General features: G+C 44.0%; 1 protein-coding gene across 2 annotated transcripts in view; it reads right to left on the bottom strand.

Moving 5' to 3' along the window:
- Positions 1-1,274: 1,274 nt before the first annotated feature.
- CDH3 (cadherin 3) overlaps positions 1,275-26,679 on the bottom strand; it is a 56,189-nt gene continuing 30,784 nt past the window's right edge. The window contains exons 3-16 of one of the 2 annotated variants that reach the window (XM_077132835.1): positions 22,422-22,633; positions 21,833-21,958; positions 21,450-21,605; positions 21,193-21,337; positions 19,777-19,952; positions 18,958-19,086; positions 17,798-17,983; positions 16,089-16,330; positions 15,593-15,738; positions 14,533-14,757; positions 11,664-11,870; positions 9,273-9,403; positions 8,723-8,869; positions 1,275-2,132 (exon numbers count right to left, since the gene is read on the bottom strand). In XM_077132835.1, the coding sequence (XP_076988950.1) occupies positions 1,923-2,132; positions 8,723-8,869; positions 9,273-9,403; positions 11,664-11,870; positions 14,533-14,757; positions 15,593-15,738; positions 16,089-16,330; positions 17,798-17,983; positions 18,958-19,086; positions 19,777-19,952; positions 21,193-21,337; positions 21,450-21,605; positions 21,833-21,958; positions 22,422-22,633 (2,438 nt within the window). In that variant the 3' untranslated portion in view covers positions 1,275-1,922. The remainder of the gene's footprint in view (positions 2,133-8,722; positions 8,870-9,272; positions 9,404-11,663; positions 11,871-14,532; positions 14,758-15,592; positions 15,739-16,088; positions 16,331-17,797; positions 17,984-18,957; positions 19,087-19,776; positions 19,953-21,192; positions 21,338-21,449; positions 21,606-21,832; positions 21,959-22,421; positions 22,634-26,679) is intronic. The other variant, XM_077132836.1, reaches the window with a different exon arrangement.

Genomic DNA, 26,679 nt, shown 5'->3' with positions numbered 1-26,679 from the left:
AAAGGCTTCGGATGATCATGGGGTAGAGACTTCCTCACCCAGGGGCTAAGGCTGACCTTCAGAGCCTTGGTCTCAATCCCAGGGAAAGTTTGTTAAAACACAGACTGTGGGCCCCAACTCCAGCGCTTCTGGCACAGGTCTGGGGTAGGTCCTGAGAATTAGCAGGTTCCCGGGTGAGGGACGCTGCCCCTCCAGGGACTGTGCTTTGAATACCAGCTGTTGTAAAGAAGCAGTCTCTCTCGTGGGAAGGAAACATTTGCTTCCACTTTAGCCTTTCTTCAGCTTGCTGCAGATTCTTTATTTTCAGTTAATCGCAAAGAAAATTTTAAGATTCACGTCAACAAAGGCACAAATAGAATTGTTCTGTCCGCACTTCATCTTTATTCCTGCATGTGGCCCGAGTACTATGAGGGATGTTCCAACGTCATGGACCCCTGTGACTTCTTCAATTTTGCTTTGCTTACTTGTGATGGTCAGTTGTCATTTTTGAAATACAAAGAGGCCATTCTAAAAGGAGGAAAATCCCTCAGGGGGTGATTGTGAGGATTTGTTTAAGGGAAATAATCCAAGTCTGCCCCAAAGGACTGAACATTGTGAACTAACACAAATAGCACTTGCCTGTACAAGATATGAATTCACTTAATCTCCACCCAAACTCCCCATTTTATAGCTGACGAGAGAGAGAGGCACCTGGAGGCTGAGCAACTTGCTAGGAAGTAGCTTTCCCAACGCCTACCTCGTTTTTTGTTTTTTTTTTTCCCTTGCCAAATGCATTTATTTACAAGATGAGAACTCCCCAGTACGTTCCCATGAGTAAATGCTGTTAGATTATTTACAGGGAAGCCCCTGCCTCTTGATACAGAGGCCACCGCAGGGGAGGGAAGTCTTCACACGCTACCCTCCAGACGGGCGGCCACCGGCCCACAAAAGCTGACGCCTGCAGCTCTGGTGGGGATCAGGGTAAGGCGGGTAATGGTTTTTCTCAGGCGGGAAAGCAGCTCTGAAGATGAAGGGAGGAGGGCAACGTTGCCCCCGACTCCCACCACCGCCACCTCCCCCATCAGGGCCCACGTGGGCACATACAGGAGGCAGCTGGGATGAAGTGAATGGGATTAAGCGTTCACTTCCCAGGCACAACTCTGTGAAAATACTAAACACCAATGGCTTACATATTTTTAGCGAGTGAATGGTATGGAATCTGAATTATCTCTCAATAAAGCTGTAATAAGGTTTCCTTAAAAAAAAAAAAAAAAAAGAGTTACTCTCCTGGCACCTCTGGGAAAAATTCCTTTAATAAAAAAGTTCTAGCAATCTTACACAATTGTCATCACCCTTCATCTACAACACGTGACAGGGGACATAAAAAATAAAGGACAACCTAGACGCGCTCAGTATAAAAACGCAGTGATTCATCCGAATGAAACAGGAATCCTGGTGGGGGGTGGGGAGGAAAGCTTGAGGGCAAGTGAGCCAGCAGCTCTGAGCTGCTCTCCTGGAGGACACCGGGGACCACTGAGGACCCGCCTCTTTTTGAAAATAGCATTTAAAAAAAAAACAAAAAAATAACCCCACACAAACAAACAAACAAAAACCAGGTTGCAAGAAGGGGCCTCGTTCAAGGGTCCATTCCAAAGAGAAAAGTCATCACAGGGAGTTCTGGGCCCATCTGGACAGGGGGCTGAGCCTGTTCATGGCGAGTGAGATTCCTGAAAATTCGGCCTCCAAGGCAGCAACCCCGACCTAGGCTGAGAGGTTTTCAGCGTTGAGGTCAAAAGGCCCACAATCTCCCATTCTCAAAGGTTGAACCAAACCCTTTCCTGCCAGGAGTCTCTCCCCACAAGATTCCAAGCCCCTGGCCGAGGAGGGGACCCGACGCTCCTGGCGGCCTGTGCCACGCACGGCCCGAGGGTGGCCGGGGCAGCCTAGTCGTCCTCACCGCCGCCGTACATGTCCGCCAGCTTCTTGAAGCGGCTGCCCCACTCACTCAGATAATCATAGTCCTGGTTCTGGTCAGAGGCCGAGGAGGTGAGGGAGCTCAGGGAGGCCGCATCGGAGCCGCTGCCCTCGTAGTCAAACACCAGCAGGGAGTCGTAGGGGGGCGCCGTGGGGTCCGTGTTCGCCGCCCTCAGGTTCTGTGGCAGCAGAGAGCAGCGGTCAGGGGCGCCGGGACTCTGATGCTTGCCAGCTATGAGCGCTCAGGCAAGTTAGTCAACCTCCCTGAGACTCTACTTCCTCATCTGGGAGGCATTTCTCCCCTCCCTGAGTTTTTCAAAAATAATGTATTATGATAACATACATACAATTTGCTGTTTTAACCATTTTTAAGTGTACAATTCAGGGGACCTTAATTACATCACCAGGAAGTGCTATCATCACTACTGTCCATAACAAACACTTATTTCATCACCTTACACTGAAACTCTGGGCCCATTAAGCAATAACTCCCCATTTCCTGTCCTACCCTCCTGGCCCCTGATAACATTTAGTCTGGCTTATTTCACTCAGGATAATATCTTCAAGGTTCATCCAAGTTACAGCCTGTATCAGAATTTCATTCCTTTTTTATGGCTGAATAATATTCTCTTACATGGGCATAGCACACTCTGTTTATCCACTCATCTGTTGATTGGGTTGTTTCCTACGTCTTGGACACTGAATAATGCTGCTATGAACATGGTGTACAAGCATCTGTGGGAGTCCCTGCTTTCAGTTCTTTCGGGTATGTACCATTTGCAGGTCATATGGTAATTCTATGTTTAACTTCCTGAGGAATAACCCACATTGTTTTCCACAGTAGCTGTCCCTTAAAGTTCGAGGTTGAAATGAGATAGTACTTAGAAGTACTTAGCACAGAACCCAGCACATAAATTCTCAATGTGACACAGGCCTGTGCTTCGGGTTAAGGGCAGGGACTCTGAAATGAGACAGCCCGAGTTAGAACTCAGACTTTACCTACTAGTTTTGTGACCTCAGGCAAGGCCCTAAATTCTCTATGCCTCTGTTTCCTCATCTATAAAATGGTGATACTTCATCCGGTTTAGAGGGATAAATGAATATATGTAAATATATATAAAGCACTTCTGAGGACAGTGCCTGCCCTGTGGCTGCACACTATTTTCTCATCTGTAAAATGAAGTCAACAACGGGATGCCTACCCTGTAGAGGAGATGTGGGGACTAAATGAGATCATATTTGCAAAAGTGCCCAACACGCAGATATTCTGGAAATTGTCTTTAACTAACTGGAGAGAAAAAGTTCCAAGGGTAAGGTATCTTCTAAAGTTGCCTTGAGCCATTTCCCCAGTTATGAGAAAGCTTTTGATATTGTTCAACATTTTTCCAAATACATTCAGGCTACAGAACAGTCTCAGCATCAAGCAATTTCCAAAGGCAAGAATGGCGCCAACAGGTTAGCTTCTGTCTTTGCAGAAGAGAAGACTAAAGTAAAAGGGTTCAAGTTAGGGCTGAGACTCTCCTGGCCTGCCATCGAATTCTCATCCACTGATGCTTCTTCATACTCCCTGATCCAGTTTTGAATTTCAACTTATATTTCTTATTTTTCCTGTTAAGGCCCTTCATTTATTGATTACTAACTAGGTACCAGGCTGTGTTGGGCACCTATCATGTATCTCTCCTATGGGCCTAGTTCATTGGTTCTCAAAATCCTGATTGCATATTTGAATCACTCAGGAAGCTAAAAAAAAAAAGAGGATGCTTGGGTCCCAGGTATTAATACTTTTCAAAGTTCCTCAGATAAATCAAGTATGCAACCAGAGTTAAGAACATTGGATATACTCACCTATTAGGAATAATAACTATTATTATGTAATAAGTGTTATATGATAAGCCAGTGGCTCTCAAACTTAAGTTACCTGGGAATATGTTAAAAATTTCCAAGCCCAAGGCCCCATCCCAATAAAGACAGTGGAGTGAAATCCTCCAGGACTGTTTCCCAAAAGAGGCTTTGAATAGTCAGCAAGAATAGGCAGAAACCTCTCCAATAAATGGTGTTTGGAGAACTGGGCATCCACATGCAAAAGAATAAAAGAGGATTCATAACTCACACGCTATACAAATATTAACTCAAAATGGATCAAAGACCTAGACATTAGAGTGAAGACCATAAAGCTTTTAGAAGAAAATGTAGGGAAATATCTTATAAATCTTGTAGTAGGAACTGGTGTCCTAGATCTTAAACCCAAAGCACAAACATTGAAAACAGAAATAGATAAATGGGAACTCCTGAAAATTAAACACTTTTGTGCATCAAAGGACTTTGTCAGGAAAGTAAAAAGGCAGTGTACATAATACGAGACAATGTTTGGAAACCACTATCAGATAAGAGTTTAGTATCCAGAATACATAAAGAGATTCTTCAACTCAACAACAAAAAGACAACAACCCAATTAAAACATTAGCAAAAGATATGAGCATGTGTTTTCTCAGAAGAGGAAATAAAAATGGCTAAAAGGTATATGAAAATATGCTCAACTTCAGTGGCTATTAGGGAAATGCAAATCAAAACCACAATAAGATATCATCTGACACACATTAGAAAGGTCATTATACAAAAAAAAAGAGGTACATTTATCCACTGTTGGTGGGAATGTAAAATGGTACAATCTTTCTGGAAGGAAGTTTAGCAGTTCCTTAGGAAGCTAAGTAGAGAGCTGCCGTATGATCCAGAAATCCCATTACTCGGTATATATTCAGAGGAACTGAAGGCAAGGACACAAATAGACATTTGCACACTGATGTTTATAGCAGCATTATTTATGACTGCCAAGAGATGGAAACAGCCCAAATATCCATCAATGGACAAGTGTCTAAACAAACTGTGGTATATGCATACGATGGAATTCTACGCAGTTATAAGACAGAACAAAGTCATGAAGCACGTAACAATGTGTATGAACTCTGAGTACTTTATGCTGAGTGAAATGAGCCAGAAACAAAAGCACAGATACTGTATGATCTCATTAATATAAACTAACATTAATGAGTGAACTTTGAGAGTTGAAGTTAAGAACGCAGGTTATCAAGAGATAGAAATTGGGTCGAGATTGGGTATTTGATGCTGAAGGAGTAGAGAATGTGCAACAGGACTAATTGTAAAAATTCAGAAATGGATAGCACTATTATCTGATGGTAGTACAATAATAGAAAGTAAGCATATTGAATAATAAAAAAAAAAAGAACAGGTGGAAACATTTTTCTCAAAGCTCCAGAAAACAGATAAAGGACTTCAATAGCAGGGAAGTACTGAATCAAGAAAGAGGCAACGTAAAAGGAGTAGGATCTCGTGGTGCCCTGGCTGGCTCTTCTCCTACCTCTCACTGACTTGAGGGGAGCTGGACTACACCCCCAGTGTAGATTACTGGTCTGGGGCCCAAAATGAGCAGAGTAACCCTCATGTATATAATGTGAGCATGTATGTCTTGCCCAGTCTGTCTGGCGGTGGCCTGAGGGACTTGTTGTCCCAGAACTTGCTTGGCCCACATGCAGAAGGAAGCTCACAGAACTCTCCTATAGAATGTGTAGGGAATGGTCAAGATGCACTGCTGAGATGGAGGATTGCTGGCTGAAGGACATACAGTGCAGTGCCCAGGACCAGAAGGAGACTGTTTCCAAGGGAAGAGGGGACATTTGTATCTCTGTAAATGAAATTGGGGAATTCCTAATGCCGCATGTGCATGCCCAAAACTGATGCATGCACATGTGGCATTAGGAATCAGAAAGGAGCAGGGAGGTCCCGATGCTAGTCTCCAAATCCACCAAATGGGTGAGCCCTGAGGGAGAGAACTCATGCAGGTCAATCTGCAAAGACTAGGAAAGGTGTTTTCTTTTTTTCCTTCTATTTAAAAATTTCTTATTAGTTCCTGGTATTCAGTGACAGCTCTGTCATAACTCTACCTGATAGAAGCCTAAGAAACAGACACCTCAGAGTCTAAGTTCCATATTAGAATATCAAAATGTCCAGGTTTCAAAGTAAATGTCAAAAAATACACATTGAAGTTCTCCTTATAATGCAAAAAGTGAATAGAAGTTAAATGTCTACGTAGATTTACCCTTCCAAAATAATATTGTACAGGGCGGGTCACAGTGGCTCAGCAGGCAGAATTCTTGCCTGCCGTGCCAGAGACCCAGGTTCGATTCCCACTGCCTGCACATGCAAAAAAAAAAAGTATACAGGCTTTTAAAAAAGATAATGGGAATATGAATACCCACAAGCAATTGTTATGACATACAAAAAAATCTAAAAAGTAGAACATAAAATTGCATCTACAACCATGTAAAATTATGTCAACAGATGGATGAGGACTAAAAGAAAACTGTAAGAACAAAAATTGTTTTTGGTCTGTTGGGACTATAAATTGTGATGAAATTGGTATCTTTCAGGTTCTGTAAATATAATGTTGATTGTGTAATAAAATATCTAGTTGCACTTAAAAAAACAAATGTCCAGGTTTCAATAATTACAAAACAGACAAAGAAACCGGCAAAGGAAAAGATTAAAGCATTAGAAACCATTAGTGAGGAAGATCAGACCAGGAACATTCCAGACAAAGGTTTTTAAACATTTTTTTTTAAAGGTCCTAAATATGCTCAAGGAAGTAAAGGAAAACAGTGATGAAGAGCCTAAAGGAAATCAATAAAACGAGCGATGAACACCAAGAGAATGTCAACACAAGGATGGGAGATGTCAGCATGTGCCTTGACACCTGACAGAGGAGCACAATTTCGTGGGTGGTCAGTCTTCTGGAAGAAAGCATCACTTGTGGATACCTGGATTTGGATCTTTTCATGGCCTCAGAACTGTACACTTGTGCTATCTTTAACATCATTTTACCTTCATGAAGAACATTCATTTTATTATTTTATAAGGTGGTGATAACGTCATGTACGTGCATTTCTCTGTCTAGTGTTTAAAATAAAATATTGTCCTTTATTAAAAAAAAGAGAATGTCAACAGAGAGATGGAAATTATGAAAACGAACCAAACAAAGCTGAAGACCATAGTAACAGACTGGAGCTTTTTGCAGAAGAATCAGTGAATTTGATGACAAGAAAGTGAAATAATCTACTCTGAGAAGCAGAAAGAAAAGTGAACAGAGCCTGAGAAATCTGTGGGACAGCATCAAACACACCAATATACACATGACTATACACATAACGAGATGCCTAACTAACTCCAAATAGGATAAATTCAAAAAGACCCACACTGTAGCATATTATAAGCAAACTGTCAAATGCCAAAGGTAAAGAGAGGATTCTGACAGCTGCAAAGAAACATGTTATGTACAGGGAGCCTCAGTGAGGTTAAGTGCCAATTTCTCATCAGAAACTATAGAGGCAAGGAGGCAGCTGGAAGACATAATTTAAAATGCTGAAAGCAAAAAAGAATGCCAAGCAAGAATTCTAGATTTGACAAAACGGTCTTTCAAAAATGAGGGAGGGGTTAAAACATTCCCAGATAAATAAAAGCTGAGGGACTTCATCGCCCCTGGACTGGCTCTATAAGAGGAAGGTCTGCAGGTTGAAAGGAAAGGACACTAGACAACTGAATGAAGCCACATGAAGGAATAAAGGTCTCCAGCAACGACAATGACAGGGGTAAATATGAATGCCAGTCCTATTGCATTTTTGGTTTGTAACTCCACTTTTTAGTTGCTACAGGAGCTAACAGGCAAATGTATAAAATGTAATAATAAATGTAAATTTAAAAAATCTCTGGTTTTTTATTCAATGTATAAATATGTAACTTATAACAAGAATTATACATGGAGGGGTAGAGAAACATAATTTATGAAGTTTTTAAGTTGGTAACAAAGCAAATGAGAGCTTTATAGATTTAAGATGTTACATTTAAGCCCCACAGTAACAAAGAAAATATAAATTCAGAGACAGAAAGTAGCGTACATGTTACAAGGGTGGGAAGTAGGGGCAAAATTAGTATAGGGTTTCTGTCTGGGGTGAAGGGGAATTTCTGGCAGTAGATGGTGGTGAGGGTACTGCAACACTGGGAAGGCGGTAATCTCCCTGAACGGGACGCCTGGGGAGGATTAGGATGTGAGGATTTACGTAAGGGATATGTTCCACAATTAAAAAGAAAAAAGAAAGAAAGAGAAACTAAAGAGATAATGGCAATTACATACCATATGTCATACTGGATGGAATCCAAGAGTGGCGGGAAAAAGGCTCAAAAGGACATTATGGACAAGCTTGATTATCAATGAGCTTGATAACTGCACTTACCCAGATCAATTAAATCTCAATCTCTGAGAGTGGGAAAGAGGGATCAAGAATTTTTGAAGGTTCTCAGGTAATTCCAATGTGCAGGCAAGCTTGAAAGCACTGTGCTGACACTGGTCTAGGTGCTTACTCATCCCATACTTCAAACAACTGGTAACAGGGGTTCTTAAACTTTGTCATACACTGGAATCACCTGGGATCTTAAAAAATTCAAACCTACATGGTCTGGCTCCTAACAATCACTACGTTTGCTGAATAAATGACTAAATTACTTTTAATCTATATTTAGTAGCTCTGCAAGTTAGGGTTTTTTATAGAGTGGGAAAGAGAGGACTGGAAGGTTACAGGAGATGCTGAAAGTCACATAGTGGATTGGTGGTGGAGTCAAGGCTCCAAGCCCACGCTCCTCTTGTGTTGTGGATGCTTAACTTGAACTAAAAGGCTGCCCTAGATTGCCCCCCACATCTCACCTCAATGATGAAGTTGCCAATGTCATCTGGGTTGGCTGGACGCGGCCGGTACATGGGTGTGGGGATGAAGGTTGGTGCCACATCATTGCGGAGAATCACCTCAGGCCGGGCCTCCAGACCCCGGTGGAGTTGGGTGATATCATAGTCCTTTATCGAAGCGAAGAAGCATTGGGTTGAGAAGGACCCTCCCCACCCACATGTCACCCCACCTCCTTGCCACACCTGGTTGCTTTGGTCCTTTAGGTGGGTGTAGAAGACAGATAAAGGTCAGGGATTTCTTAAAGCCCTAGTTTCCACCCTTCCCTTCCCTCCCAAATTAAGCTGAGGCTCAAGGTCACCCTGGCTGGGGCCAAAGAGACAACAGCATTAGAATGGCCACCCTCTCACAAAAGGAGAGTTGGTGGTCAATCCTGCATGAAGATTTACTGCTTTATACTAGAGTTTGTAAAGCCAAACCATAGCCAGCATGGTCAGTTGGTTGACCCAAGTATCCCTGCCAGGAGCCCCGAGGACACCAGCCTCCCAACCCCCAAACCTCCCCATGTCCCACCTGGTCCTCTTCACCACCACCCTCTTCGCCATAGTAGAAGACATTGTCACGGGTGTCATCTTCTGGCAGCAGAAGGGGCTCCTTGACCTTGCGCTTCTTTCTCACCAATAAGAGAAGCACCAGCAGAAGAACTGAAAGAGGGGGTGAATGTGAACGTTCACCTCCCGAAATACACTGCTGACCAAGCACCCCAAACCCTCAGGGCCCCACCCAACTTTAGACCCTTCTGCTTTGTAGCAGAGAACTATTACGACCCATGTCCCTGTCCCCTTGCACCTAGAAAGACCCAAACTCCTTGTCAAAGCCTCCATGACTTGTCCCCTGCCTCTGTCTCCAGCCCTCCTCCTCACCCAGCCAAGTCTAGCCATAATGACCTCCTCTAAACTCCTCAAATATACCAAGCAGTGTCCTACTTCAGAACCTTTATATGGGCTGTTTCCTCTACTTACATATACATGACTCTCACGGTTCAGGTCTTAGCTTCATATGAAGCATTCTGACTTCACTCTGCCACATATAATTCTTCATCATTTACTGTCAGTCTTTCCCGTGGGATTGGGACTGGGCCTTAGGAAAATCCCCTGTGGGGGTGGAAACCTCTCAGCAGAGGTTACTTTTCAACAAGAATTGCAGTGGTTTGAACTTAGGAAAAATGCTATGTTGGAATTTTAAGATGGGTACTGGTTGTTTGTGCATGGAGGGCCTGGCCAACAAATGCCTGGCTGCCCTCCCTAAGTGCCATAACCCAGTTCACCCCATACCTCAGTAGATACCTCCGGCCCTCTCTCCATGGCAGCTTGTTATAAGATGACACAGTCATTGCTTAGGTTTATAACCTTTTTTGTCTGCTACTTGAACTGTCTCTGACTAGGTAAGACAGACCTCACCATCTTTGGGAGTTCACAGGTTCTCAAGATGCATATCCAACATGGGCCTGACTGGAACCTCCCCCTTCTCTTTTTCTTCCCTGCTGGGTTTGGGGGAAGGCAGGAGGTGGACAGGACTTCTCACCTGAATTCCAAGCTCATATCTCTAAATGCCTCCTGATATATCCAGTTGGACTAGCCTGACAGATCTACTTTTCTCAAGCTCTTCCCAAACTGATTGATAGAAACTATATTTCTAATTGCTCAGGCCCCAAACCTTGGGATCAGTGATGCTTCTTCCTTCATGCCTACATCAATATGAATGGACTCTACCTTGAAATGTGACCACCTTGAACTGCTTGTCATCTTAACACCGTCATCTCACATTGATTTGTGGCAACAGCTTCTTAAAGAGTCACCCTGCCTCTACCTTTGCCCCCCTTCCAGGCTGTTCAGTAGGAATTCTCTAATATTTAAGTCAGATCACATCACTCTGCTACTCATAACGTTCTGATGACTTTCCATTTCACTCTACAAGGCCCAATCTGATGATCCGCCACCCCCATCGCCTGTCTGACCTCATCATCTCTATTCCTTCTTGTTTATTCCAATCCCGTAGCTGCTATTCTCACACACCAGGCTGTCCTGCTTTTAGGACTTTCGCACTTTGTTGTTCCCTAGATACTGCACAGTTTGCTTCCTCACCTCTTCCAGATCTTTATTCAGATATCCCCTTCTCACAAGGCCTTTTCTGGCCATCCTTTTTAAAACTGCAGATTTTTCACTCCAGCTCGACATTCTGTACCCTACTCCCCTGCTTTTTCTCCATAGAAACACTAATTTATCTGCCAGATTATTTGTTATCTGTTCCCTGTACTGGAATCTAAGCTCTGTGAGGGCAGGGGTTGATCTGATTTGTTAAGTGTTGTATTCCCTGTGCCTAAAACAGTGCTTGGCACATAGCAGGCACTCGGTAAGTATGCTGAACAAATTAAAGCTGGCTCTTGTATTAATAACATACTGAATGTATGTTTTCTGTGTAAGAACCTAGTGGGAATAGAAAAAAGCAACTGTGACGGTTTCTACCTTTAGAGCAAAGAAATTGGTTTTTAACTAAACATTCCACCCATTAGACCTAGGTAGAAGTGATTCTCAAACTCCAGTAGGCATCAGAATGCCCAAGAGGGCTTGTGAAATCACAGATGACTAGATCTCACCCCAAAGTGGGGCCTGAGAATATACCTAAAAAATACATATTTTTTGAGAATATACTTTTATAACTTTTTAAAACAGTTAATGCTGTTGAAAACCACTGCTCCAGTCTCTAGACTCCAAGAGGGTAGGACCAAGTCTGGTCACTGTACCCCAAATCCTGGCACATTCCAGAAACTGTAAATATCTATGGATTGAATCATACTCCTAGAATTAAGAGTTTGAAAAATGAACAGGCATTCTAAAAGTTCAGGACAGAATCAAGATTTCTAACTACCCCATCCTAAGAGGGGGAAGGATGTCTGATACTCACGAAGCAGAGCCAGGACTGCCCCCAGGATGGGGAAGATGAACCCCCACTTCCAGTGGCCGGAGCAGGTCACCACATGGCCGTGGCAGTCACACACAGTGGCCTTGATCACTGTCAACTGTTCCTTATTGCCATGGTCAGACAGAGAAAGGTACACGTCATATGTGTCTTGCTTCAGGAACTTCTTCAGAGACAAAGCCACTGCATCTCCTGGAATGGACAATTTATTGGCCTTGGGATACCAGATGTGGTGTAAACTGAGTGTGCCGTAATGAAACTTGGAGGATAGTCTCTACATCTGTGCACTGGGGAGAAATGTCCCAAAAGCACACTGTGGCCAAGTTAAAAAATAATAATAATAAAGATACAAATTCATCACCATAGAAAGCGTTATTGGGAATAGAAGAATAAATTTGTCATTTTCCTTTTTTAAAAAAAAAAATCAATAATTATAAAATTTTCAAATATGAAGGTTTAAAAGTGATGTCACACAGAACCAGCAATGCCTTAGCACTGCCAAGCAGTCAAAAGGCAATCATTATTCTTCCTAAAAGATCAAGGTAACTCAATCTCTTAATACTCATTAACTGGTCTATTTCCCTATTTAACCATGTGAAGGTTCACTACCAGTTATTATCATAGCATTTTACTCTTGCAATAATAAATATAATATTTATATCTCAATTATATGATAGAATTTCAGTTTACAAAACACCTATATTTGAAAGTGAGTATTTGTTATTAATCAATTCAAATGATACACGACTTGTTTAGATAACTGATGCCATTAAGGGGACTGGATGGGATGCTAACTAGCATTTTCACAGTATTATTGATTGTGCATGTGTTTAGGAATGCGAGGAAATGGACATTGGGCTAACTGGCCTGCAAAGGCCCAAAGTGAGTGGGAGATGTTGGCTAACCACTGAGACTAAGGTGAAGCCTCAGTGTGGCCCATGCAGTGGGCACCACTTTGAGGAGATTGTGTGTCAATCCAAGAGTGAGGGAGGTGTATTTGTGGGTGAGGAATATAAGGCCAAGGGCTTCTTTGAAGAAAGGCCTGCACATAACACCCTTCAGTTTAGACCCAAGTTTCTCAAGGGGAGTTGTTAGCTTGGATGGGACTCTTTTTCATCATGCAGGACCTTCCTAGGTACTACAGGTACCCACCACTAAACTCCAGGAGCACCAATCATGTGGGGCGAACAAAAACAATCCCCACATTTCTAACCCACCCATGCAGGCTTGATGGCCTATTTCAGCACTGACTTCAAGCCCCTCATACTCCCAGGCCCCTCTCAGTAAAAAAGTCCAAAGGCAGAACTCCATCCCCATTCAGCAATGATAGACAGAGACAGCTCTGCAGACTGAACCTCTGGTCTCCCATGCAGAAGCCAATGTGGACTATGCACCAAAACATCCTGACAGCCATCCAGTTCTCAGGCTGTAGAGCTGATTTCTCAGTTGTTGTTGATGAGGATGATGACAGTGGTGGGCAAATGAAAGCTTACTATGTGCCAGAGCCTATTCTAATCCTCCTGACCTTAAGAGGTGGGTATGATTATTTACAAAGGCAGAAATTTAGGCTTAAGGAGGCCAAATAACTAGAGCCAGGTCACATAGGGGTTATTCTATATTAATTCCCCTGACAACAGTGATAAAGAAAATACAAAAACTAAACTAAAACCAAGGACCAGACACCAACACTATTATCTGGTATTGGTACCATTGGAATTTGGCTACAACGCTCACCCTACAACAGAGCCAGATCTGTGAGTACTGCTGGGAAGTAACGGTGATGACGTCTTTGTGTGCGTCTACCAACAAGATGCCTTTCATGCATTCAGTTACGTGATCCTCACAAGAAGTGGGCAAAAACTGATCTTATTGTTCAGATGAGGAAATTGAGGAACAGTAGGTTCAATAACTTGCCCAATTTATTGGGCACTAGTCACGAGGCTAGTAAACCACGGTATTCTGACTCCAGGGTCCAAGTTCAGGTAGGGAAAAAATGGCTTCTAGGTCACAAGAGAATGAGAGAAAACCAACTTGAGCCCTCCCCAAAGAAAGGGTACTGGATATACAACCCAAATCACAGGCATCATAAAAAAATGAGACAATGTGGCTGAAGAAGTTCTCCAAGTCTTTTCTGGGCTGGGCTGGGCTCAGCAGCAATAATGAAAATGGAGTATTTGGCTTCTTTGGGGAAGAACCTGAATGTATTAGTTCCCCATTTCTCTCCTGGGAAACCCTAGTCACACGAGGAAGGTGTAAACACTTTAAACCAGGGTGAGACAGTGTTTCTCCATGGGCACTATTGGTATGAACCCTGGGCTCTCGTCTACTAATACTAGTAGGACTCCTCTCTTGTCCTTGTAACAAGTGAAAAACTACAGAAGGCTTAGAATCATGGGGCTGGTTGATTAAAGAGGGACAGGAAGGGGAGGTGGACAGGAGCCAGGCATGGAAGCCAGGAACTCTGGAGTCAAAGCGTGGCTTCAAGTTCTGCTGTAAACTACTTGAAGCATGTCTCGCACCTAGTACGAATGCTCAGAGTCTGTGGGCTACTGTTACTGTGTTGGAGTCCTGACTCTCAGTATGTGATAGTGGGCAACTCATTTCCCCTCCCTCTGGGCCTCAATTTCTCCATTTGTACAACAAAGGTGTTTGGCTTTGAATGGCTTCTACGGGTCTTGTGAAATTCCAAATGTTCATATTATGCTAATAAATTGCATTTGATTGAGGTTCTTGTAGAAACGATGACCTCCACGACCCACAAAATGCTGGGGTGAGAATATGCACAGAATCCCGGCATGGGGCAGACCCCCAGGTCAGGGGAGCTAGCACCCACTTGCCACCACCCCTGAGTTACCTTTCTCCTGAACCTTTGCTGTCCAGTGGATGTCTGAGTCGTGTGTGAGCTGGACCTGGAAAGGGGAGGTGTGGGGCGACAGGTCCTTGTCCGTGACGTTCAGCACCTGGGGGGCAGGGCTTTTGTTGCAGATGGAGATCTGACGGGGCTCAGGGACTGGGCCGTGGTCATTGATGTCGATAAGCGTTAGCAGGAGGGTTCCTGTGCCCGTGGTAGGAGGGCTCCCTGTTCATAATTACACAAATGACCCCTTTTCAATATCGGCCCTTGGTTGGGTTGATGAGACAATGATAAGTTCCCCTATGTCTTACCTAGTCAGCTTCAGGGAGGCTCCTGTTTACTGTACGTCTGTAAGCCCTCAATACCCTTCATGCCCCAACTCCACTGCAGATTTGCCAGTGATAGCAAATATGTGGCAGTCATACCACGTTCTCATTTTCTGCCCATGGCAGCAATTACTAATTGATCAATACAGTTGCAACCATTCATCCAGACAGCCACCCTCCATCTATCACAAAGCAAACCTATGCGCCATCTCAGGGCTAATCCGGTGTTTTGTCGATCAACTTCATAGAAGTTTCCTTCATAGCCTGCTGTAACCTCTCAACTGCCTCCAGGCCCTGGTGCCTTATGGATCAAGCCAGAGATGGTAACTACATCATAACCTCCAATCCTGTTATGGTGTGACATCACTAATTAGCCACAGCACTTATCCCAGCAAACCCAGATGCAACCCTAAAGACATTAGTCCAACCAGTCCCTCTTAGTCAAACACAAGGGAAAACTGACAGGTCAATTCAGGGCTTGGTGAACCATAAACTTAGGCTGAAGCAAGCCCTCAGGCTAATAGTATCTCCTAACACTCAGTTTTAGAGAACTCCATCATGGCCAGCCACCCGAGGACCAATCTTCAAAATGCTCCTCTGAAAGGCCCCTTTGACCTTCCAGGTTGGTTTGCTGACTCCTCCCCATTCCATCCTCTGCCTATGGGAACTTGCGGTGTCAGATCACTTGGAAATTAAAGATGCCCCTTGTGGAAGGGCCAGGAGAGAGCTCTCACCATCGTCTGTGGCCAAGACTGTGACCTCATAGATGTTGTTCCTCACGAACTGCTCATCCTCGCGGTCCAAAATGCCCACGGCAGTGACCTGCCCGCTGTCTGGGTCCATTGCCAACCACCCCGCTGGGTCGCTCAGGATGTGGTAGCTGGAGGGGAGAAGTCCCAAAGTCACACCCAGAATACTTAGAATTCTGGTGTCATTGTTCAAAGCCTCCTTGTGCCAGCTGGCAAACAGAGTCATGAGACTCTGGGTTCTTAAAGTGAGGGCAAATGGAAAATCATATCTTGGAGTTGGGGTAGGGGTCCCAGCAGGGACATGTGAGAGGGAGAGGGAACACCCACCCTTGGCCCCCTACTTAGTCTTCTGCCTTTAGGAGGGTGAGAAGGAGGGATCTCACGAAAAATATTTAATGATTTTTATGGTAATCAGAACAAATGCTCCAGTCCCATCCAATGTCCCAGTACGTGCAGCTGAAGTGAAGCCCCGCTCGAGTACCTGATCTTCTGGCTTTCCGTGTCAGGGTCCTGCGCAGTGTAGGTGCAGACCGCCTCCCCGCGGGAAGGGCCCTCCTGGACCTCGATGGCTTTGGAGGGTGGGACGAACACGGGTGCCTCGTTCACATCTTCCACCTGGACCACCACGGTGGCTGTGGACGTCGGGAGCCTCACCACAAAGGGAGCCTCGTTGGTCACTTCAACGTACAGGGTGTGATGGTTTTTGGCCTCAAAATCTAACCCCTGGAAGAGAAGAGGAAGGGCCTGAGCCACCAGTTTGCGAGGAGGTCCCATGCTGGCCTGGGGATGTCAGAAGGAGGGGACCCATCTTCAGGGGCTTCAGGCCTCGCCAGAGTAGTGCTGCCCCCTCCCTGTTCCACCAAGCCACCTGCGTTTCCTATATGGAAATCCGGGGGTGGGGGGGGTCTCACACCACCGTGAAGGCAACCCGCCTAGTAAATCCTAGAGCACTGGTTCCCGACAGGGTGACGGCGTCCTCTAGGGGCTGCTTTAGAAACTTGTGGAGACATTTCTAGCTGCCTGGCATGTATAGGCTGAGACGGGGCACCACAACCAACAGTGTTACAGACACAAAGAACTGTCCCCGAGCCCATGTGAGTTTTGTATATTCTCTGGGACATTCATGGGTTTGAAAAACCTGTTTATAATTAGAGACTAAAATATGGGTTACATACAAATCAAATTTTTGGTGTGGTTTAGAGAAAATACTGAATTCTCTAGGAATATAACTTCTAAGGGGAGCTCATATTTTGATTTGTTCAGGACTTTCCCAAAAGTTGTTCATTTGTTGTTCAGGAAAGACACCACAAAGGCATCAGTCCTACTTGTGTGGTATCTGAGTCACCAGGGAGACATACTGTATCCACTGTGTTTGGATGATTCTACAAATGGATACAAGTAACTGGCCATGTCATTGTGTTTTCTACTGTAGTTGTGCCTAAAAGTTACATATTGAAATATTTCATTAGTAGCAATTTCCTGTAAATTCCTCCTTTATTTTACGGTTAGGGCATTCTACTTTTCTAGGTATTATATGGGTTAGGTAAGTTATATAATAAATGAATTTCGTTTTGGATATAAAAGAGGTATTACAAACTATTTGTTTTAAAAAGAAGAATCCGAATCCTTTGAAAGGGATGTGAAATAGTCTCAAAAGCATTATATAAAATGCTGCTTCTCAAACTGGGGCATTTCCCAGAAAACCAGGAGGTAAAAGAAATAGAAGCTAAAGTCTATCTTCCTGAAGCATCAATTTTATTCAAATACTTTCTGAAAGGCAAGGGTATGCCTAAGTAGTAGGTAATTTGAAACATTTTATTATTCAAACACCTCGATATGAATTAAGGAATAAATGTGAAATTAGCACGAATTCAAATAAAACAGAAAACTCTGCAGCTTGGAGACCCTCTGCATGAGTAGACTGATTGGAGGCAGCTATTGGATGCTGGGTTCTAAGGGGAAGTGCTCTGCTGATCAGCACCTCTTATCTGTTTTATGAATCAGGCACCTGTGTGAGGATCTGAACAAAGGCATCCCCAACACAAGCATGGAGTGGAAGTGTTGGCAGACATGGGCAGGTGGCTCAGCTCAGCATTCTGCAGCTCAGGTGGGTGGAGCCTCCACGTCCGGAGGCTGCAGACCTGGCTGTCCCAGACGTGTGCCCATTGTCTGAAGCCCAAACTGGCTCACCTTCAGGGTCATCAGGATACCCTGGTTGCTCTCAGGGTCGGTGGTGATGGTAAAGTAGTCCTTGTCATCACCTCCCACGATCTGATAGGCGGCGCGCCACGCAGGCGATGCAGGGGCATCCAGGTCGGTCACGGTCAGCCTCTGCACCTCAAGGCCCACTGCATTCTCAGGCACTCGGGCTTCGTACTGCCAATGTGGGAAGCACAGCACAGTCAGACCTCAGAGACGGACCATCCAGAGACTGCTCCACCCTTGTGTGCAGCCTCCAAACAACCCCAGAAGAATCTCATGCCCCGCAGCCTCTCCTGAATCACCTGACCCGCTTCAGGGCACACTTCAGGTACCGGAAGTCCCAAGCATCAGCCTGACTGCTGGTCGGCCAGATCACACCATCTTGGGCCTGTACTTCCCTACCGCCAGGGGCCTCATACACCCAGACGACTCTTTGCAGTCTGGGTTCCCAAGAGCCTACGTGGGTAGGACCTATCTACCTGAAATCAGAAAGGTGTAAGGAAAGTGGCAAGAAGGGCTAGGGGCCCGATTACTCAGAGAGGTAGTCAGGAACTTTCCTTGGGATTCTGGGACAGGTGACAAAGACTGGGAAGTCAGGGGCTTGGAACAATTTTCTAATCAACATCACACTCAGGCTTAACATGATAGAGAAATGTTGCACAGCCAGAGTTCTATAAAGACGGAAGGGGGGCTGCCTTGAATGGCACAGAGTCTTCTGTCACTAGAGGTGAACAAACATTCATTGGAGGAAGGAAGGCAGGTTTAGGTGCAAGGAAAATTGGAAGTTTTCATATCAACAAAGATTTTTATATCATGCACTTACATACCAGGCTTAATTGTGTTAAGAACTTTCCATTATCTTTTTTTGGCATGGGCAGGCACGGGTAATCAAACCTGGGGCTCTGGCACAGCAGGCAAGACTCTGCCACTGAGCCACCATTGCCCACCCTCCATTATCTTTTAAAATCTCCATTTCACAGATTAGTACATACAGCACAGAGCAATTAAGTAACTTGACTAAATTCATACAGCTGGTAAGTGGTCGAACTGTGACTTGAAATAATGTGGGCTGGTTCCAGTTACATCAGAAAGGAAATTTTTTTATCTGATCTTTATTATCTGATGATGGAAGAAGGAAGGGGCATTACCTTCTGGGGATGAAACACAGGAGCATTATCATTGCCATCAAGGATTTCCACCACTGCCACTGCCGTGGTAGTGGAGCCGTCTCCATCCATGTCCGTAGCCTGAATGGTCAGCGTGTACTCAGGAACTCTCTGGGGAGAAAGCAGGGGGAGTGGGAGCCACGGTGAGTTCAGCTCCAGGAAGCACAGCCTTGGGTGTGCGTGGAGGGGAAGGGAGTGTTTCTCACATCCTCTCACCTCCCTTCTCACAGTGACTCCTTGTCCCATCCCTCTTTCACTGCCAGGAAGGATAAATGCAAAGGGGTACTTCTCCCTGGGGGAGGGGAACTACAGGTACAAAGTGTTCTCCTGGGCCTGTCCTACAGAAACCTAGGCATTGCCCCTTGACCCCTGGTTGACCCAGAAAAGGAGATTTGAGTAGACATATGGGCAAAGGTACTAGTTAGAAAGCAGGAGACAATTCCAATATTCGTGGAGTTAATTCTACTTTGTGGCACACAAGGGACAAATCTGAGCCATGTGCATGCTAAGTGAGCCATTCCAAGAGGAAATGGGAAAACCTACAGAAAATACCACATGTCTGCATTTTACAGTTGCCTCCTCAGCCTTGGAAATGTAATGGGATCATTTGGCAGTGATCCATCGGCCCAAGAGAGCCTGGGACATTAGCATGTGAACACAGTGACAGCCATCCCCAGCTGACTTGAGTCCTCGCTGCTCTGCTGTGCCCTCTGGGGGAAGGAACAGGGCCTTCTGCTCTGAGTGTCAGGCCCCAGCATGCGGAGGCCTGGGTAGGAAGTACTTTCCCTAAGAGTCCCTCACCTCTCGGTCCAGGCCACTGGAGATGACGCTAATGGTGCCCGTGCTCCGGTGGACGGTGAACATGAGGTCATGTGGGTCCTTTGGCTCTTGGCTATGGATGGAATAAGCAACCACCCCATTGTAGGTGTTGATGGCATCATCCTCGTCTGTGGCTGTCACCTGCATCACAGAAGTCCCTGGAGGGGAGAAAGGATGAAGGAGCACCCTTCCCTTCCAGCTCTGATTCCAACCTTGCCCACTTCTAGAACTGAGAGGTTCTGCCCTGCTCATCATCTTGGACCTGTCACCCGCTTGGTGGCCAAGATTGCCAGTGGGTGCCCCTTTTCCATCCTCTTCTCTTTCATAAAATCATAATTTTCATTTTAGGCTGGACACAGGCCCACCTGGAATAAAGATGATTCCCCAGCCTCTTTGCCGCTAGCTGTGGTCATGAGACCAAATTCTAACAATAGGATACACTCAGGTTTGGAGGAAGTGTTTTATAGGTATGGGGCTTGCTCTTCCTTCCCTGTCCCTCCTTCCATGAGGTAAACTTGGGAATGAAAACCAAAACAGAGAGCAACAAGATTGAAGGAGCCTTAGTATCCAACAGCATGAAGCACTATCCCAGCCTGGATTGAATATTTCTAGACTTCCTGAATACAAGAAGAAAAACAAAACAAAACTTAACATTTTGCTTAAGCACTGTTTTTATTTTGGGGGTTTCTGTTATTGGCAATCTAACTAATTCACACATCTCTGCAATCCTCCACAACTCAGTTAAGAGGAAGAGGAGGGACCCTTTCCATCAACACCTGTCTTTGAGAGGTATTAATATGTGCCTGCTTCTCTAGACTTCTGCTGGCCCCCTCCATCCTCTTTGCCAGCCATGACAATTTATTTTCAGCTGTCAAAAAAAGCCATGTTCTAATATCTCTTAGTCTTTGCTGTTCTTTTTGCAGCTGCCATTCACTGGATAACCACACGCCAGGTGCTTTGCATTACATAACAGGATTCACCTATCTAATTCTCACAATTCTTCAAGGTAGATAGTCCCATCTTCAGATGTGAGGATTGAGGTGCACGAGGCTCAAGAGGTCAAGGGCTTGCCCAGGGTCACAGCTGGCAAGAGGCAAAGTCAAGATTCAAAGCTCAAGGTTCCCAAACCTGGTTGATCATCTGAATCTTCTGGGAAATTTTTGGATATACAAACTCCAAGGTTCCACCCCAGGATCACCCTGGCTAAGGAATCTTGGGGTGGCGTGGGGGAAACCAAAGTTTCAAAACCCCAGGTGATAATGTCCATCCAAAGAAGTTATACACAGAAAGATCTTCTAACCTATAAGGTTCTGGACTGACCTCTGGATGGTTCTAGAATTTGACCCACAGCCAGGACTGGGCCCAGCTGACCCACAGCTTTCCGCTCTCCAATCTTACCAGGTAGTGCTCCCTCCATGACACTCCCTCTGAAGACTTCCTGGGTGAAATTGGGCTTGTGGTCATTCTGGTCTGTGACGATGATGGAAATATTCATGGGCTCCTCCACAGAGGCACCGTTCTCTGATACCGCGTGGCCAAAGAGCTGTGGACACACAGGCTGGGATCAACCTGGGGCTGCCCTCCCCACCAGGGTCCAGGGCCCTGCCCCTCACCCCCCAAGGGGACCTTTACATTGGATGCTAAAGGCTACTTGCCTCATACTTGGCGATCTTCTCCCGGTCTAGTGGCTTATTCAACAACAACCAACCTGTCTCCTTCTCTATGGTGAAGACACCCTCAGGGGGGCTGTCTGCCCCAGGCCCTGTGATGCTGTAGAAAATCTTAGTGCCTCTCTCCTTATTAGATTTGAGCTGGAAGAAGACAAATGGCAGCTGACAAATATCTCATGACTGCAAGTGAAGAACCCTCCTCACTGGGGGTGGGCTGGGCTGCTTTATCAGACTCTGCACCTGTGATAGAAACTTTCCTCCACAGCTCGAGTGCTCAGTAGGGAAAAAGTCTCAGGTTCAGGTCTCTGGATGGGGGTGGGATGTCCCTTCAGCTACTAATGACTCCCAGGAAGTAGACAGGGTTGTACCTGATTCAGTTTCTGGGGGTAGGGGCCCTTGCCATTCTCAGAGACAGATATCGGCGGGACCACCCATTCTCTCTTGCGTCTTTGTAAGATGCGTTTCGATGGAGAGATCCTCAATGCCTTCCTTTCCTGCAAAGAGAAAAGGCCCTGTAACCCACATATGCAAACAGCTGGAACACACTGCAATGTTCTCTCACCTACAAGAGTTAAGGATGTAAAGACCTAAACGAGTCTTCTGCAAGGAAACTTGGAAACAACCTCAGTGTTCACTTACAGAGGACAGATTAAATACACCATGGAACATTCCCCTATTGGGATACCATGCAGCTCTAGAAATGAAGAATGAGGAAGCTGTCTATGTGCTGGCATGGGAAGAACCTTGATATATAGTGTTAAATGAAAAGAGCAAGGTATAGAACAACTTAACATAGTATTCCATTTTATTTACCAAACACAGAGTGCTTAATGTGTGCAGGCCATGTTTCACCGTTCATATAAAAAGGTAGGAAAAATAAAAAATTTTAAAAAATAATAAAAAAGGTAGGAAAATAAGACAGTATAGTCACATTTGGGTAATCAAGGTTAACACTACCTCCTCTGAATGCTTAACTCTGTTCACAATGGCCACGGTGATCAAAGACTTCTGGCCAGCGGCATCCTGGGCCTGGACGGAGAATGTCCTTCTCCCATCCTGCAGGTGGACATGGTGTTTCACTTGGACTGTTCCATCACTCAGCACAGTGAAGTCATCAGCGTCAGTGCTAAGCAGGGCTGACTCTTGTCCAGGGCAGCGCATGAAGACTACTGGGGGAAGGAAGAAGGAGGGTATTAGGAAGCAGGGGCTCTGGAAGGTGCCCCAGGAGAATTAAGACCTGGCAAATTTCCCCTGACTGGACAAAGGACTGCTACCAAGTGGCTGCAGGTGGCCTGACTTTCTTCCCCTGACAAGCAGCGTGACCTGTGGACCCTGCATTGCTGATGAAACTCAAGTTTCAGATGGGGCTTCCAAATTTGACCTCAAGAGGGAGGGCCAATTTGTGGTCAGTTTCTAGACTCAAACCCGTCTTGCCATTTGTGAGACCAGAGAACCAAGATCACAGACATTTGGTGACAATAGCCCCAAGTGGCCTCATGAGGGATAGGGCTGACCTGTGGTCACAGCTGGAGAGGTTCAGAATTTCCAAAGCCCACAAGTGCATCCTGCTACACTGTAGGCCGCACAGATCATTCTGGACAACCTGTTTCACTTTGCTGCACTCCTTCCAAATCCGCCTGCCCTGGTTGCCCTTTAGACAAGCACACTCAGTTAACAGCTACCACTGGCCAAACCCAAGGTTAGGCCCATCTCATCCTTACAACTACCAAGGTGGGTGTTAGTCCCTTCTCAGCAGCCAGAACTGCCTGACACCAAGACCTACACCAGAGAGTATTCACAGCCAATGTTCTCATCTGCCCTTCCTTGTGGCCTACAAGTGAAATCGGGGACCCACAGTGGCTCCATCTGCACCAGGCTTCAGCCAAGTCTTCCCTACTGGCAGCCCAGACACCAGCGCTCATCACCACCAGACTGCAGCAAAACATGGACTACAGGGACAGCGCTGGGCACGTGGGAATGTCGAGTTAAGGTCTCCCAACCACCCTTTTTGGAAAAGTTGTCACTTAGTCTCCAATAATTATTTCCTTAGCATAAAAAACCTTTCTATAAAATAAGAAAGGATAACAGATGTTTTTTAATACAAAAGTAATATGAACATGATAAAGTATTTGAATACTATATACAAGTATAATAATAAAATTTTTTATTAATTAAAAAAAGAATTAACAAAACAATTAGAAATCATTCCAATCTACATGTACAATCAGTAATTCTTAATAACATCACATAGTTGCATATTCATCATTTCTTAGTACATTTGCATCGATTTAGAAAAAGAAATAAAAAGACAACAGAATAAGAATTAAAACAATAATAGAAAGAAAAACAAAAACAAAAACAAAAACAAAAAACCTATACCTCACATGCAGCTTCATTCAGTGTTTTAACATAATTGCATTACAATTGGGTAGTATTGTGCTGTCCATTTCTGAGTTTTTATATCCAGTCCCGTTGTACAGTCTGTATCCCTTCAGCTCCAATTATCCCTTCTCTCTTTTTTTTTTTTTTTAATTAACGGAAAAAAGAAATTAACCCAACATTTAGAGATCATACCATTCTACATATGCAATCATTAATTCTTAACATCATCACATAGATGCATGATCATCATTTCTTAGTACATATGCATTGGTTTAGAAGAACTAGCAACATAACCGAAAAAGATATAGAATGTTAATATAGAGAAAAAAATAAAAGTAATAATAGTAAAATCAAAACAAAACAAAACAAAAACCTATAGCTCAGATGCAGCTTCATTCAGTGTTTTAACATGATTACTTTACAATTAGGTATTATTGTGCTGTCCATTTTTGAGTTTTTGTATCTAGTCCTGTTACACCGTCTGTATCCCTTCAACTCCAATTGGCCATTATCTTACCCTGTTTCTACCTCCTGCTGGACTCTGTTATCAAGGACATATTCCAAATTTATTCTCGAATGTCTGTTCACATCAGTGGGACCATACAGTATTTGTCCTTTAGTTTTTGGCTAGACTCACTCAGCATAATGTTCTCTAGGTCCATCCATGTTATTACATGCTTCGTAAGTTTATCCTGTCTTAAAGCTGCATAGTATTCCATCGTATGTATATACCACAGTTTGTTTAGCCACTCTTCTGTTGATGGAGATTTTGGCTGTTTCCATCTCTTTGCAATTGTAAATAACGCTGCTATAAACATTGGTGTGCAAATGTCCGTTTGTGTCTTTGCCCTTAAGTCCTTTGAGTATATTCCCAGCAATGGTATTGCTGGGTTGTATGGCAATTCTATATTCAGCTTTTTGAGGAACCGCCAAACTGCCTTCCACAGTGGTTGCACCATTTGACATTCCCACCAACACTGGATAAGTGTGCCTCTTTCTCCGCATCCTCTCCAGCACTTGTCATTTTCTGTTTTGTTGATAATGGCCATTCTGGTGGGTGTGAGATGATATCTCATTGTGGTTTTGATTTGCATTTCTCTAATGGCCAGGGACATTGAGCATCTCTTCATGTGCCTTTTGGCCATTTGTATTTCCTCTTCTGAGAGGTGTCTGTTCAAGTCTTTTTCCCATTTTGTAATTGGGTTGGCTGTCTTTTTGTTGTTGAGATGAACAATCTCTTTATAAATTCTGGATACTAGACCTTTATCTGATATATCATTTCCAAATATTGTCTCCCATTGTGAAGGCTGTCTTTCTACTTTCTTGATGAAGTTCTTTGATGCACAAAAGTGTTTAATTTTGAGGAGTTCCCATTTATTTATTTCCTTCTTCAGTGCTCTTGCTTTAGGTTTAAGGTCCATAAAACCGCCTCCAGTTGTAAGATCCATAAGATATCTCCCAACATTTTCCTCTAACTGTTTTATGGTCTTAGACCTAATGTTTAGATCTTTGATCCATTTTGAGTTAACTTTTGTATAGGGTGTGAGAGATGGGTCTTCTTTCATTCTTTTGCATATGGATATCCAGTTCTCTAGGCACCATTTATTGAAGAGACTGCTCTGTCCCAGGTGAGTTGGCTTGACTGCCTTATCAAAGATCAAATGTCCATAGATGAGAGGGTCTATATCTGAGCACTCTATTCGATTCCATTGGTCGATATATCTATCTTTATGCCAATACCGTGCTGTTTTGACCACTGTGGCTTCATAATATGCCTTAAAGTCAGGCAGCGCGAGACCTCCAGCTTCGTTTTTTTTCCTCAAGATGTTTTTAGCAATTCGGGGCACCCTGCCCTTCCAGATAAATTTGCTTATTGGTTTTTCTATTTCTGAAAAATAAGTTGTTGGGATTTTGATTGGTATTGCATTGAATCTGTAAATCAATTTAGGTAGGATTGACATCTTAACTATATTTAGTCTTCCAATCCATGAACACGGTATGCCCTTCCATCTATTTAGGTTTTCTGTGATTTCTTTTAGCAGTTTTTTGTAGTTTTCTTTATATAGGTTTTTTGTCTCTTTAGTTAAATTTATTCCTAGGTATTTTATTCTTTTAGTTGCAATTGTAAATGGGATTCGTTTCTTGATTTCCCCCTCAGCTTGTTCATTACTAGTGTATAGAAATGCTACAGATTTTTGAATGTTGATCTTGTAACCTGCTACTTTGCTGTACTCATTTATTAGCTCTAGTAGTTTTGTTGTGGATTTTTCCGGGTTTTCGACGCATAGTATCATATCGTCTGCAAACAGTGATAGTTTTACTTCTTCCTTTCGAATTTTGATGCCTTGTATTTCTTTTTCTTGTCTAATTGCTCTGGCTAGAACCTCCAACACAATGTTGAATAATAGTGGTGATAGTGGACATCCTTGTCTTGTTCCTGATCTTAGGGGGAAAGTTTTCAATTTTTCCCCATTGAGGATGATATTAGCTGTGGGTTTTTCATATATTCCCTCTATCATTTTAAGGAAGTTCCCTTGTATTCCTATCTTTTGAAGTGTTTTCAACAGGAAAGGATGTTGAATCTTGTCGAATGCCTTCTCTGCATCAATTGAGATGATCATGTGATTTTTCTGCTTTGATTTGTTGATATGGTGTATTACATTAATTGATTTTCTTATGTTGAACCATCTTTGCATACCTGGGATGAATCCTACTTGGTCATGATGTATAATTCTTTTAATGTGTTGTTGGATACGAAATATCTTTGCCTGGTTTTGGTATGAGGGTGATGTTGGCTTCATAGAATGAATTAGGCAGTTTTCCCTCCACTTCG

Source organism: Tamandua tetradactyla, chromosome 16, assembly GCF_023851605.1.
Source record: "Tamandua tetradactyla isolate mTamTet1 chromosome 16, mTamTet1.pri, whole genome shotgun sequence".
NCBI lineage: Eukaryota > Metazoa > Chordata > Mammalia > Pilosa > Myrmecophagidae > Tamandua > Tamandua tetradactyla.
The sequence above is the reverse complement of the archived record's forward strand: the minus strand, read 5'-3'. Positions and strand labels throughout refer to the sequence as shown.